A 15,605-nucleotide genomic window follows, 5' to 3' on the forward strand; every position below is an offset into this window, starting at 1 on the left:
GTTGCTAATTTGAGAATAAACAGACATTGCAATTAGGGAATCTTTGCCATTCATCTGTTTTGTAAGATTTTTCTGCATCCAACTGCTGCCAAAGTTAGATCTCATTGGAAAAGGGATCCTTCCTGCCATCTCCTGGGACAAACCCGGAGAGAAACTGACCAACATTTCTCCTTGTGTCGGAATTCCATGTGGGAGAGGGGAGGAAGCGGAGGACTGGTGGCAAGTCTAGAAATGGGAAGAGAGCGAGAGGGAGTTCCCTGGCCCAGGCGGGCCCGGCTGCCTCAGGTGTCATGACAGAGAGTGGCCAGTTGGTCAAAGGTCTGACATCGTCCAGTGGCAAAGTTTCTAGGGATAGGTTTGGGAAGCGGAAGCAGAAATTACTGATGAGATTTTTAAAATAGAACAAAGTATGGCTACGTTTGCTCTTCTCTATTTCTCTTGGTTTGTTTCCAACCTCATTGACACTACAGTCAACATTCCTCTAGCAAGGGGTGCAGGGCTACATCGGGTGTCAGGCAGTTAGGGAGGAGGAACAGAAAGAAACTAAGTTACAGTTTTCTATATCTATTTTGCTCTAAGGACATGAGGTACAATGTTCAATTCAGAATCAAAAGTGCTCAGTTATAGTACTGAAACTTCAATTGCATCCCAGCTAGGATATTCTTAAAGCTAGAAACATACATGTACGTATCATCAATTAATAAAAAATTGAGGGCCAGGACAACATACTTGCAGCTTTGCAGGAGAGGGTTTTTTAATGTAAAAAGAGAGACAATTTTGAGTTTTTCAAGATACTACGAACCAATCCCACTTGACTGACTTAATTTGAAAACAAGACTGTGCAGCACTGGGGTGCTCAGAAATTAACTAGCAAGTCTGAGAGAAACAACTAAGATCTAATTGTATGTCAAAGTTAACACTGCAGAAATATTGCTTGCAAATGAAAATATGCATATTAACATGAAAATTAAGTGACTGTTGTCTTTTTAAGGCACAAATAAAGTAACTTACCATGGCAATAGCCAATCTATTTAGTATGTGGCGCACAATTAGAAAGCTACTTCCCCATTAACCCTGTGCTGCACAGTCAGGGCATTTAGATAGAACAGTTAAAAACAAGGTAAAATGCTCTGGGTACCTCCTTCCTTCTTCTCTGCTTCATCTCGAATGAGAGGGGATGTAAGTATCACCTTCAAAGTTAGCTTGGGCTCCTTTGTGTTACGAATAATAATAGCTGCCTCGTTTACATGCTCCTCCACAAGATACTTCTCTTCTGTCAGTTTCTGAAAGTCACCAAGAAAGATTTCAAGAATCTCTCAATCAGCTGAAAAACTGCAGAATCTCTGTATGTGCATGTGCCTCAACTAAGGAGCAGCGCACAAGATATTGCAGCAACAAATAAGGCCTTGCCTCTCTCATTAAAAACAAACAGAACTCCAGTAACATGCTTCAGAAAAAGGGGCTGCAGCAAGTTTAATGAGAACATTTAGTTCCACTAGATTACCACTTTTTTAAAAAATCTTTTTTTTTTTTTTTAAATAAAGGCAGAAGCTGACTTTCATAGCTGCTAGTGTGCAAAACACCACCAGCAACTGCTGTTCTTAATAAGCACACGCTTCTCCAGTGACGCTGCCTCTAAACATGAAAGCTCTCCCATGCACCAGAGCCCTCAGGCACATGGATGACAGGTTCCAGCGCAGGAGCCAGACCAGCTCGCCCAGTCCATGTACTGCCATGAAGTACAACCAAATACACCTCGGCCATCTCTTCCCAACCCTGAGATACTCTTCAGAAGCGCTGGCCACACATTTCATCACCTCTCCAAATAGTCTGTTCTGATTCTTAGCCGCACATGTAATTTCAATGACCTATTTTGCAACAAAAGTCCCCCTTGCTTCTGCTCCAGTCACTTCTCAACCTACCTTAATATCACCTAATAGTGATACAGAATCACTATTACTTTACAAATAACCCTTAATGTTTTAAAACACCTGCATTTGGTCTTGACTTTTTCCAAACCAGACACTTTTAATTATGTGGTTTTCTAGGTGCTCATTCTGACTCATCTGATTTTCTCCATCTTGTCCATCCATCTCCCTTTCCACATAGCACTTGAAACTGGACGCAGGACAACACTGTCACCCACTTCAATCATTAATACCAGCCCCAGGAGAGATCCCTGACAATGCCTGGAAAACCTGACCTTCCTCTCAAGAGCACAACACTTGATCAAGTGCTTTTTAAATTGCTTTCAATAAACTTGTTATTTCTTGCTTAGATTTCTTTTGTAGATAATACTATAACTGCCTTGTTCCATTAACGTGCATTGTATCAAGTTATCTCAAGTGATGGTATCTGCAGGTATTTCATGAGTCCTTTGGGACCTCTCTCAGGCTCCAAAAGTGCAACGACAACCACAGCTGGTTCCGAGTCCTAAAGCTGTTCCTTGTGTTCGTGACTTTGCTTCGGTTAGACCGTATCTAACATATACTCTAACTTCTTTCCCTATTCTAACTTCTTTCTGTTGCAGTCTGTGCTCCTGCAGCTCTGTTCTTGTTGGGATAAAAACATTTAAGGATCTGCTCCCTACAAGCCCTCAAAGCAGCAGCGTTAACTCTCTGTACCTCGTTTGCTCTCTTTGTCCTAAGGGCCTACACCTTCCTTCTCCTTCCTGTGCCTGATGCCTCTGCAGAACCTTGCGCTGTCTTTTATGCCCAAGACAGTTGTAGCTGGATTCATGACTCAGGTTCCTCTTACCTCACAGTGCTTCCCCACAGGATCCTACCTACTTGTCCCTTGAATTTATTGCAGTCTTCACATCTTTTAATTAAGTCTCTTCTGCCGTTCTCTCTCTTTTTGAAGCATATGCTAACTTTTCTTATCACTTTCAACCTCATTTCACGCCTCGCTACAAGCAAGTAAAATTTACTCTTTACTACTCGATACTTCCCTATCATTTTCAAACAAGTAAAATTTACTCTTTACTACTCAACAGATCCTTAGCATTTTCAGCTGTGGATAAGGCCACATCTGCAGGCTCATTATCTCATTAAAACATGCCCTTTACATGAAAAAACAAACAGTGAGAACAAACAGCTGCCAAGAATGGTAAAACACATACTGTGTATGTGGAAATAGACACAAGGCAGAAAAGCAGATCAAGTTTGGACAGAATTTGGAGAGAGGCACTGGCAGCAGAATACTTTAGGGCACAGCTTCTGGGCAACAGTGTATGTCACTCTGGGAGCTGGACTGATTTTTCAGACTCAGAACTCAGACAGAAAGGTATTATCCCCAGCTGCTTCAGTGACCAGTATTAGCTGTAAGTGCTGCCTACTGGATAACATCATCAAATTAAATAGCCATAAATAAAAAGAATTATGTGCTCATGAATAACATGAGCTCAAGTGAGTGACCACCTAAAGTGAGTTGCTCTCACTTCACAAGTACAGAGGTGTTCATCTCGGGACAGCCCAAGCGAAGCAGCTGCAGTGAGGAGCTGCAGGTTCAGGCAGGGGACAGGGGACACCACCACAGAGCGACTCACACGCTCACGCAGGGACAGTTTCTGGGACTGCATTTTGGCTCACATTAGTGGGTGGAGCAGAGAGCAAAAATCAGCTGGGTTAGTTACCAAACAGAAAGGTGAGCTGCCATCATTGGAAAAGTGACATCTCAAATATGGATTAGGCAACAACAGGAATAAGATGTGAAATTTTGTGAATAGCTACTTCACGTCACCACATTAAACATGCCACACACCCTAGATGCTGTCCTAGATTCAGATTACATTTCTTTATATCACTTGTCTTTCTTCCTGGAACAAATTCCAGCCTTTACCCGAATAGACCCTGCAGCACTATCAGCCAGTGTTAGAGGAGTACCCTGAGGTAACTCACCTGAATTTGGGCTGGGAGATTGTCTTTAACTATACACAGCAACGTCTTTGTGGGCTTTTCTTTGCACATGAGAACCAGCTCCAGATCCATATCGTCCTTTATCAGCAAGCCCTTCGCAACCAAGCCGATTCTCATAACACCACACAACGTCCGGCCACCTTGGTCCCTGGAAATGAAAGAGTTTGGAGTAATTAAAATGGTATTTTCACACATTCAAAATACTTGCATTATCCTACCACGGTGAGGAGTTAAAGGGATGGGACTGATGACTGTGCTAAAGTGGCATATCGCTGATCAGAAATGAAACATATACACTCTTTTCATGCAGGTAGCTCCTATGAAAAAATTAATTAATTGAAGCACCGATGTGCAATTCAAGCAAAAGCAGAAGTTGCCCACCTCGAGTCACAAGGCTCAAAAAAGCCCAAATTCACTATCCACAGATCTGCCAAAAGACCAGAATAATTAATCTAGAATATTTTAAATGGAAAGGCAGGAATAAGTGCTTAAATAACAGACAAATGAAAAGGAGGAATGACACAGAAAATGAAGTAGCAGTCCCAGACTAGTTACCATCCTTGGAACAGCCAGAAGCGAACTAACAAGAACTGTTAGAAAAGTAACCACCACCTTGACTTTCACCCTGAACTACGCTACTTTAACAGCACCTGGATGTAAATGTGAGAAAACACAGAACGCTGTGCCCCTTTTAGCTTATAAGGTGATGAGTAAAATAATTTGTCCCAAACAAAGGCATAAATATGCAAACTATTTTTATGTATAAATAATACACTGATGTTTACAAAAAAAGTACTCTAACTTTGTAACAGAGCACAGGCATGGAAAATCCTGAAGGCACATGTTTTTTCCTGAAGAATCTATTCTGCTCCTGTTTCCCCAAATCAGAAGACACCCAAGAACGCTGCCAGTAATGCCAAGAAGTCCCCACCGGAGCACACAGCACCCTGCCTGTCAGGAAAGGCTGTTCTGCAGCAAAACTCTGAGCTTAGATACCTTCCTGGAGAAGATGACAAAACTTAATTGTCCATTTGTGCAGAAGTGGGTCTTAGTCCAAGGCATTCCCATCTGGTACTGCAAGAGCAGACTGTACTTCCACCATCCCAAAATGTAAACAACTTCACATACATATCGTATACCAGGACACCAAAAATTAAAAAAGGTCTCACAATAAACCTTTCACTGCCGTAAAAGGTGTCAGAAAACATAACAAATATAGATGAAATAATAAGTGTATTCTTATCAGTTTCTTATCAGTATCACTTTATCAGTTTTAATATCAGAACTTACTGGGCAAAGCCCATGTAGCAGCAGACCTCCTTAATATTCCATGTGTCATTGGGAAGGAAATGGAAGAGCCCTTTGCTACGTCTCTGTGCTGGTTCTGCCACAGATGCACCAGCTGAAGTCCCAGGAAGCTCGGTGGAGAACGGCTGTATCACAGGAACTTTGCTAAATGTGACTTCACAACATCACAGCAAAATAAATAAATAGAGAGCAGCTGCTGCCCACATTGGGCTTATTACTATTCCCTGCACTCGCTCTATGTGCTCCCACCTCAGAAGTCCAAATATATCTGCTTCCTCCTGTGAACACTGGTACGTAACAGACACCAGTAACACTGCGGCTCGTATTTAGAAGGCAAGGAACCCATTCAGAGCAACGCAGTAACACAGCATGAGGCTCATTCACTCACTTGGCATTGCTTTCTGCAGCTTCCTCCTTGGCTTCCACATCACCCTCGCATTTCGTAGACTTGTTCTTTTCATCCATCCAGTCAGAGACATGTTTAAGGGCACATTCTACTGTTGATACCATGTTCTGGACAGCTTCAAGTTCCTCTGGAGATGGATAAATGGTTGAATGTTTCACCATAACATGGCGGTCATCATTAGCAAAAGATCGGATAGATCTCTGTTATGAAGTGGGAAACAGGGGGGAAAAAAAGAACAAAGTTATTGGATTATCAACAGAAGGACTTTGCCTGAATGGGAATCCTCCCTGAGACGTAGGAAAGCGTTTTATGATGACCATTGTTTATAGTCATACAGGAGTGATTTCTTACCGTTACTTAAAGAAATTTAAAAAGAGAAAAAATAAGAAACCAAATACCAGTGGAAAACAAAAAAAATCAGCATTAAGCTGGTAAAACATACAATACATTGGGTGGGTTTTATGGCTTCTAATATTTGAGGCCTAAATTCAAGTCTTCAAAATCATTTTATTGGCTACTAGGAGGAACAGGCACATCTGTAGCACAGGTTATGTTTACACATCTGGAGCAGAGTTTATGTCTACTTTAGGAAGAGAGAAATTGTGCTTTAGAGGTACGTTTCCCCACCCGCCCACATGTGACTGTAGGATTCTACACTGCTATATCACATCAGCTGCTCCTGACATCTAAAAATTGAGCAAGCTGAATTCCATCTTTTGCCTGGTGTGTCCACCCTCAGTGGGAGCTGTGACACCGTGTGTGCTTCACACACATCAGAACAAGGGAGAACTTGGATCTAGGACGAGGCGCATCTCCCTACTCCCACATACAGCGATGGGGGATACAAAACAGGGCCAAGCCCTTTCCTATGCATTACTCTGTTTGCAGCGCCTAGAAATGGAGTTTCTGCATCCTGTCCTTTCAGAACTTCCCCCTAATTTTCTTTTTTCTCGTTTTCATTGTTTTTCCTCACTTCTTCCTGCCCTCCCCTCCACGATTCTCTCCGAGAAGAGGGCATGGTCTGTCTGGCTAAGGGACAGAAAGGGCCTTTGAAGGATCTCAAAGGCCTCTTGATGGAATCCTTAAGGAACTGGTCATGATTTCCTGATTCATTACATTCACTTGGTCCCTTCCACCAAAGGTCGATGTGACATCATTCCTTTCCTAAATTTTGCACTCCCACCCGAATGGACAATTAAGGTGGTCAAGAAACCCATCAGTCAGGGTCTGGTATCGTCCCCAGTACTTTCATAGGCTGCAAAATGCTTCCAGGAGGTCCCTCTTGTGGCTCATCCACAACATGGATACGGAAAGAAGCTCCAGTTCAGCAGTGAAAACTGACAAGCTGGATTTACTAGCTCAGCCCCACCTTCTCTTATCTCATGAAATATCAATTTGGGAAAACAGCCAAACAGGAACAAATTAGTAACTCATAAATTACAGGACATTCATTTTCTTTTCTAATGAAGAGGGACTTACAAGATTAATTCTTCATTACAATTTAGACCAAAAATAATAGCAAAATGGGACATTAAAATACAATATAGTGACAACTTTGCTTTATTGAGTGTTCCTCCTCCCTTTGTGCTCTGTAACAGGTAAAAGTCTTGTCTTAGGTCTTCTTTTTGTTTTAAAACATAAACACAGAGCCTATCAGCAGCAATCAGCTACACAAATGTTAGAGAACTGTATTTAAAATTTATTGCATTTATTCTCATTTCTATTCTCTCAGTAATAACCCTTAGAGGACTTAAAAAAAAATACAAATATGCTTAAATTGCTCTCCACAGGTATTTTTCAGAACCTGGGTAGGTGTATTACCTTTTTGTGAACACATCTTCAGAATCTCACCACCACAATCATGCATACTTGCACAGCTTTACAAGTTTCACATCTCTGTCATTCCCAATTTGCAACCAGTACCCGGAAAATCAGAAGTGACTCGTCACTTAAACAGTACACACTGAGAATATTTGTCTACACACATCTAGGCTGTTAACAAAGTGTGCCTAGAACCACAATCAATCAGCTTTTCACACACACAAATAGGAATAATCAACACTCGCTTTTGTGAGGAAGAGGTGGAAGGGGAGTATCAGCGTTTGGTGACGCAATCTGCAAGTTCAAGGTCACTGACGCTGTTTGCTACAGCTTGCTAATGCCGGTTTTATTAGAAAACCTTATGAGCATCCCCTTCCTTCATATTTAATAATTCATGTAATGCAGGCTCACAAGACAACTCTCCGGTTTTAAGAGGCTGACAATATATCAGACCTCATTTGCTCTGCTCAAAGCATGCAGAACCGTCCCTAATTCAGTGCAAGGTCAGAAAATCCCCTTACTCTGGTTTCATCGGGCCCCACACAAGACTGTCAGCAGAGCAGTAATGCAACCCCATAAAAGATGACAAATACCTACCATGGTTTGTTAGTGTTTCAGCTTCTCTCCCTCCCTTTCTCCTTTTCCCTCCTCCTTGGGGTCTTTGCTAAGCGCTGTTTTGCCTGACAGAACCTCTTCATAAGCCTCTCAGTCCCTTGACAGCTCAAGAGTTCATACAGCCAAGGTGCTCCGGGAGTCGCTTTCTGTAATTCACCTGCAAAAAGAGGAACAACTTGAAACCAGAAGAAACAGCATGTTAATTCCAGTGAGTGTTCAATGCAGCACATTAAGTCAAACTACTGATGAAAGCAAGCGGGCTTCAAGATGGGGAGGCAGGCACCGAACCATTTATTCCTGAACAACAAGCAGATGTCACTGGGGAAAGCAACTTTTTGTGATGTGCCCACACGTATGTAACGACTTTCCCCTGCCAGTTAGAGCTTATCTTGGTGCGGTTTGTCAGCCACCTGGCAATCTGAGTTCCTGAAACGACAAAGATGGGAAATCCAACATCTCAAATATGTTGTGTGAAACCAGCTCAAGAAGTCTCTATTTTATGTTGCATGTGCATTAGGAATCAAATGTGCTATATTTAATTATCAAAAAGTAATTATCTGTTGAAATCTCCAGTGCAGCCCTTGATCCTTAATGTGCCAGATGCTGAATGACAAGAACCAAGACTTCAGGTGGCAACAACTCTAAGTTGTTACTTATAAAAAAAGACAAGTACGTTGTAACAAACTGAAGATTTAAGACTCGTGAGAAATCACAATTCAGCTGAAATCACCCACACTGCCCTCCCTGCCCTTCCACTGCTTTTCACAGCACACAACCATTACAAGATCCTGCAAGAGCAGCCTCTGGTACTGCACTAGGAAACAAACACCAGCGCTGGCGGCAGAAGGGACTGCAAATAAAAGCTCGGAAAGGCAAGAGCAGAGCAGAAAAACAGAGCTGGTAATGGGAGAGAGGAAAGTGTAAGCTCATTGCAGAGCAAGACACTCTAGTCCTTGCAGAAAATTCCTGTTTTCCTTTTACTGCACATATTGTTGCATCAGCTTTTCAGCAGCGTTTTGAAGCAACTGGAAACCCAGTCAGTAAATTTCCGCAGACTGACACACACACACACTCAAATGTTTTCCTTCTCTCCTATGTGTCGATCCTTCTTCCCTAGCAATATGTTGCATATTGTCTGTCAGAGAATCCCGACATTGTTAGAGATTAAAAGCATGTTTGGCAACAGCAGAGGGACAGGCAAGATGACTTGAAAGTCGTGTGGCTGCTTAAACCTCAGGGGTGTTACAGGGAATAATTAAAATGTTGCATCCCGTAGGGATTTGAACATGCCAGGGGAAAGGCAACAGCAAATTTTTCTATTTTCCTAGTTAAGAAGAAATGAAGCAGGTTTACAGGACCAATAGCTTTGGCAGCAAGTGCTTAATAGTTGTTTGTTTCTACCTCAAACCACTGCATTTAGGATGTGGAATTGGTTAAACCAAAAAGCAGCCAGAGAAGAACACTGTGCAGGAGCCTGTCTGCTCCAGCAGCTAAGGACTGGCGAGGAAGAAACCCCAAGAGAGTTAAATGCAGTCATACTAAAAATACTCAGGAAAAGCAAGCTTTTCCCTGAAGGACTTCACTTCTTATCACAAAGGCTATATACCCCACCAAGATATATTAACACTCTACCAAATTGCTTCTGAGAAGTGAACACGGAAGGGGATGTTCTTTCATAGGACCAGATTTTTCTCTGAAGAGATCCTGGAAGCCGAGCGGAGGAGAATAAGGAAACATTACTCCTCTGGCACTATTTATTCTATGAGCTAGTCAAAAACTCTTCCACGCTTAATAGCCTTTCATCACCTCCAGAAGCAACCAGACTCCTTATGAGGTCTTTTTGTCTTGCTTTTCTACCAATAATAATACGCTTTTTGAGTCAGTAGATGGCAAGCTAGAGAGACTTTTAAGAGACATGCTTCCAGATCATCTATCTATTTCAAATTAGTTCTCTCTGCAAACTAAATTCCAGCTATCTTCACATGCTCTTCTTTCCCCACGACTCCTACACGTCACATTTTCAGTTTGCTATCTTCTCTGGTAACTGTAACTTGGCAATTCCAGGCAGGGAGAAGGGCACTGGAATGTGTTGCTGACTCCAGCACAGCGTCTCTGGGCTCCAGCACCGCTCCAGGCCGGGCTCCCTCCCTCCGAGGGCTCCGTTGAGCTCCTGCTGACCAGCCTGTCCGGCCTGGAGCAGATGGGCAGGGAGAGCTGGCTGAGCAGATTCTCCTGCTTCAGTAAACTGCTGAGCAGACTCCTGGCTAGAGGGCGAGTCTGCAAACAGACATACCTCAGGGTGCAATTCGGGATGTGCTGAGTGCTTTTCAGTGTTCTTTGAAAATCTGAAACGGACCGAAAATAAGTGTTTCACAGCTACAATGAGGGTTAATTGTTCCACGGAACAGATGAAGCAAAAAATACAAACACCTCTCCATACTCTGCCTTAAGCAAGCAGTAACCATCTTGTTTTCAAGACAAGTTCAAGTTTCAGTGACAAGTAAAAGCTGTTGGAGGATGGTATTTACACGTTTGATGCTACCTGCCCTTTGTCCCAGCACTGAATGGCTGAGGTCAGGCACATCCAGCTGCATTGAGAGAGATCTTTATTATAAAGCTCAGAAAGCTGGAAAAAACCCCAACCCTGGAAGCTGAGTTGAAGCTGATATACGATGTCTTTCAAGTCATTAACATCCTAAGAATATTTCACAGAAACGCGCGCAGGAGTGAAAACCTAATATAGTTCAGACTTTGAGAGAAAATTTTCAACAAAAGCACTAAACAGGAGGGAGTTTACTATAAAAGTGCAGACACAATATACAGAACAAAGTACATTTGACAGCATGCAGAATTAAATTAAGGAAAACTAAAATCAAATCTGCTCCAACCATATGGACCAAGGCAGCAGAACACAGCTCAGCACCAAACACATCAGAAAGCATTATGTGAAGTGAGCAGCAATTCCATAAATCCAACAGCCTCATTTCACTACCAGGCTGCAGCAGGGTGTTTGTCCCTGCATCCTTAGGGAAGTAACAGCTGATGCCCAGAGTCAAAAGCACAACACTCAGATGCACGGTTGTCTTACCCAGGGGCTGCCACCCACACTTGCAAGATAATTTCTAGGAAAAGCTACTGCACTACCAAGACCTTGGTGACCTTGAGAAAGTCACTTCACCTCTGCATCACGTAGCCCTAAAGTGTAAACCAAGAGTAAATAACTTGCTGTCTCCAAACCAGGTCACAGAGGAGCTGAGGAGAGTCTGCATGTGGTTTAAAGTCACTGTGGATTTGACACATTAGAAATGTTATTAAAACACCCTGACAGTCTAACAATGTTTCCATTAAACATCCCATCCTTCACAGCGGAAGTTTATGCTTTGGCACAAGACAAACAAGGAAAAGAATTTGAGATGAGGCCTTTGTAGTAGGATATATTCCTGCATCTGGCGGTTGTGTTCCCAAGGGACAGACATTTAAACAGCCAGAAGTGATGAATATGCTCAGCTGCCTTTGAGTGCTTGTGAACAGAAAAGTGAAAAAGCAGGAGGAACAGGCGCTTGCACTCCATGGGGACTGAACTGCAGCATCAGAATCGGGAGCTACGAGCTCCTAGGAAGGAGACACGAACTGCATTTGGCATCCTGGTGTCCCCTCGCAGCACGGAGCGGAACCGCGCACGGGGGTGTCACTGGTGCAAGAGAGAAGAGGAAACCAGGGGCACTGGGCTCCAAACCCTCACTTCAGCGAGCTGCTGTTCAGGCACCTGGCCAGGCTGAGTAGAATATCAGAAAAATTGGTTGTAAATGCTACATCGAGGCAGCACACACCAACAATACGCAGCTGACGGATTAAAAACAGCCTCCACCCTCCTAATCTACCTCTAACACTAGTGTATCTGCCCATGAGAAATACAGTCAACCACCCTAAGATCATTCAAAGTTTGTGTCAGCAGAGCAGCAAGGACAACTAAGGTTGCTAATAACAAACCAGTGAGTATCTAACACAGCCTGAGGTGTATCAGACACAGTAACAGAAAAGAACTGGAATTTATACAGAATGGGTAAATGCAATTTATATCCTCTTTTTGCTACTTTTAGAAGTCAGAATAAGAGGCTCACAACTTTAAATGGCAAGTTTATTTTGACTTCTCCATTCCGGAGACAGGTAATTTTTCGTCACACCACACAAAGTGCTGCTGAAAATATGTTGTGTTTTTCTGCAGTATAATTTTATTGCTGGCCTTCTGCCAAGAGTCTTTCTGGCAGCATCTCCCACAGTTGGAAACTGTGTATCTGGGTCAGAAAAGACAAGCCGCTTTTCAGAACAGCTCAATACATTTGGCAGAGATGCTGATATTATAATTGAACTCTTTCAGCAACTCTTTTTATGATGTACCCAGACACCAAACAAAACAAGATCTGCAGTGTTGATTAATGTCAAAATAACTGACAGAGAAATATCAAAATAGTTTTCCCTCATGTTAAAAGTATCAACAAACCGAGGAGAACTGATAAGAAATACAATTCATGAGGATTTGGTGAGGAGCATGGGGCAGAGAAATCTGCAAAGTACGACTGACCTTCTACTTGGACAGATATTTACCATTTTAAATCCGAGCTCCCTGTACGTTCTACAGAACTGGTTTCTTCATTCTCTACCACCACATGAAGAGAAATCCTTGTCACTTGCAACCATATAAGCATTCTGTAAAGGAGTGCAACTGTAACACTGGGGTAGGTGTTTAACGAGACTCAGACCGCTTCCAACAATATGCTCAGCGTCCAGTTTCACCTGGAGACTGTATATTCATAGGGGTTTTATTATTTTCCAAGTAATGCAATTCCTGGCAAAGTTGCATCTGGGTTAGCCTTTAAGAAACCTGGAATTTTCCAGCCAAATGAATAATTACGAAGCAACACTACAGTTAAAAGCTGGAAAGGTACTTCCTCTGGCAAATTCTTACACTTCATACTACAAATACCTGAGTCTAGTATTACTCCTGCCGGTTCAGTTCTCACCACATTTCGAGAAAAGGCTCCTGTACTCAGAAATCTCTTAGGAGCAGCCTTTGCCAGGCAGCCCCAACACGAAGCTTTAACAAGGGCCAAGGAGAGGGTAGGGACATACTTGGTGAAATAGATCTGGAATCATGGCACCTGCAATCACCAGAACAGAGGAACCAAAGTCATCTGCCAGGGTCCGGCGCTGGCAGTGCAAGGAGAGCAGCACCAGCCCACTCCTCAGCAAGGGGGAAGCCACGGAGAGAATTCAGCTGTGCCAGGGACAGAGAACTCAGGGACCCTTCCTTCCAAGATGCAACAAAGCACTTGCAACTCAAAATAGCAGAGCTTATATTTTTAGCTCCTGAAAAGAGGGTGAAGAAAAGATGGTCTAAGGGGAAATCATCACCAGCCTAACAGGAAGGTTAAAAAAGCTACACGGAGGCACTGTGTGAGCATGTACACAATCATTTGAAGAAAAAAAAAACGCTATATTTTATAGAGAACCAGACCATCTGATCTCAGAAAGATATATACATTAGTACAAATAACTGCAGATACCAAATATATAGCAAAGGAAAGTAGTTTTGGAAGGAATATAAATCCTTGTCCTTCAGGATTTAAGCTACTATTCACTACTGAGGACAGGAAGATACACCACCAAACTCACTATGGGAGTCTTCAGAGCAGCACGACCAGTTGTGGTCCTCAAGGTATTTTTACATTTATCTACATATATGCTGCAGAGGGTCTCTAATGAAATAATTTTGAAAATGCCTTCATCTTTTGGTATGGGTGTCAAGATGCGAGACTGAGTGGAGACAGACCAAGTGCAAAGAAGAATTACAAATTGGCTGTTGACACTTAAATAACAAATCAACACATGAACATGAATAGTTTGATGTATTTCCTGCTCAACCAGTCAGAAACATCTGAAACAGAATTGCCCGTAAAACTGAGCACTACAGAAAACAAAACATCTAAACAGGAGCACTTCTTGGCAAGTGTGTTAAAAAATAAAATTAAAAAAATCAGAGATTAGATAGTACAAAAATAATTAATAGCAAAGTATTAATTTGAGACAAGGCAGAAACCACCACTGGATTCTCAACGTCTGTGAAATGTTAAAGTGATTTCTGACTTCCAACAGCCCAACGTGGCCATTCCTGCTCTTCTGGCTAAATTGGACAGTGGGAACCTGATGCTACTTTGCTGTACACACCCATTTGTGAAGCAGCCATAATTCGACATCCATGTTCATGATCATCTGAAATTCATAACACAAACTACATTCAATTACAGTTAAGAATTAACTAAGTTAATAAAAAGGATTACATTATGCTGAAATGACACTCACCATCTGCAATGTCATTTTCCAGAGACAGAGCTGGTTTCAGCAGAATTCTGGATCTATGCCTGAAATTACATCACATTCTCCAAAAGAGAATCGCAGTTCTACCTCCTCCACCATATAGCACAGTTTAGCACCATGCTGGGCTTCCCACCACCCGAGCCTTGTCCTGCACTCGCATCCCAACACTAAAGCTTTAAAGACCTTCAAACTCCTTGATACTTTCCATGTCTGTATCATTTGTGTCCACTTCCTCCCCTGCCAGGCTGTCTGTGCTCCAGATCCATGGGGGGAACCAGCCACAATGTTTAAGAGATAAGAACAGGGACGTTCCTTCCCAACACCCTTCAGCTTAACCAAAATAGCTGCAATGCCCCAGTTTCTTCCCTGCTGTGATTCCTACCCCATGGACTGCAGGTATATACATGGAAAAGGCTGGAAATTACGGCATTTCCTCCCTCTGTTGGTAATAAATAAAATAAAATTTATTAAAATAAAAGATTGAGAGAGACTGGAGAACAAACTGTCCTACGGTAAAACTAGTTCTGCTTGTATCGGTGGATTGCACTTCTCATCGGTTCCATGAGGCAACAGCAAAACTCATTTGCTTTACTTGTTTGCATCTCAGGCTAATACATACCTCAGTAATTAGTAAGACGAAAGAGAAAAGCAGCATTGGATCCTAAACCTCTGTGTTGTAAATAAAACAAATTTGGTAATTCTTTCATACAAGTAATACAACATAAATACTATATATTGAGATTCACATTTTTCTAATGTTTACATAATTTCCATTTCAAAGTATTAAGATATTTTTAAGAATAAATGCTATCCTTCTCACTAAAATTTCATAACGCTCAATGGGTTAAGCAACAGCTTCTCCCCCAGAACTTCTTCCCTGATGTCAGTATGTAAAGAAGTTGGCATTTCCAGGATTGCAAACCCACACTAGCTACTGTGCACATCTGCCTTTCAGCCAGTTTAAACATTCATGACTCTCCACATCTCCACTTAAATGCATTTTCTAGTATGTCAGTCTTGCTGCTTCACTGACTTTATTATTTTTTTTATTTAAAGAGAGAAGATGAAGAGATGACCACTAGACTCTGCAAGCTTTGTGCTAAGAGCTCTTGTGCTCTCAGCCAATACACATTCTCCATCAGACTCACTGTGTTTTAGCTCCG

At 42.3% G+C, this 15,605-nt stretch overlaps 1 protein-coding gene across 11 annotated transcripts in view; it reads right to left on the bottom strand.

The window, feature by feature from the left end:
- The window catches only part of STRBP (spermatid perinuclear RNA binding protein), a 64,688-nt gene that overhangs the window by 31,561 nt on the left and 17,522 nt on the right, over positions 1-15,605 (bottom strand). For 10 of the 11 annotated variants that reach the window (XR_001412126.1, XR_001412125.1, XM_014942829.1 and 7 more), the window contains exons 2-5: positions 8,050-8,224; positions 5,614-5,831; positions 3,900-4,065; positions 1,139-1,283 (exon numbers count right to left, since the gene is read on the bottom strand). Coding sequence is in view for 9 of the 11 variants with exons in the window: in XM_014942829.1 (XP_014798315.1) it covers positions 1,139-1,283; positions 3,900-4,065; positions 5,614-5,831; positions 8,050-8,052 (532 nt within the window). In the remaining 2 variants the exon portion in view is untranslated. The remainder of the gene's footprint in view (positions 1-1,138; positions 1,284-3,899; positions 4,066-5,613; positions 5,832-8,049; positions 8,225-15,605) is intronic. The other variant, XM_014942830.1, reaches the window with a different exon arrangement.

This window comes from Calidris pugnax, unplaced genomic scaffold, assembly GCF_001431845.1.
Source record: "Calidris pugnax isolate Ruff unplaced genomic scaffold, ASM143184v1 scaffold102, whole genome shotgun sequence".
NCBI classification, from domain to species: Eukaryota; Metazoa; Chordata; class Aves; order Charadriiformes; family Scolopacidae; genus Calidris; species Calidris pugnax.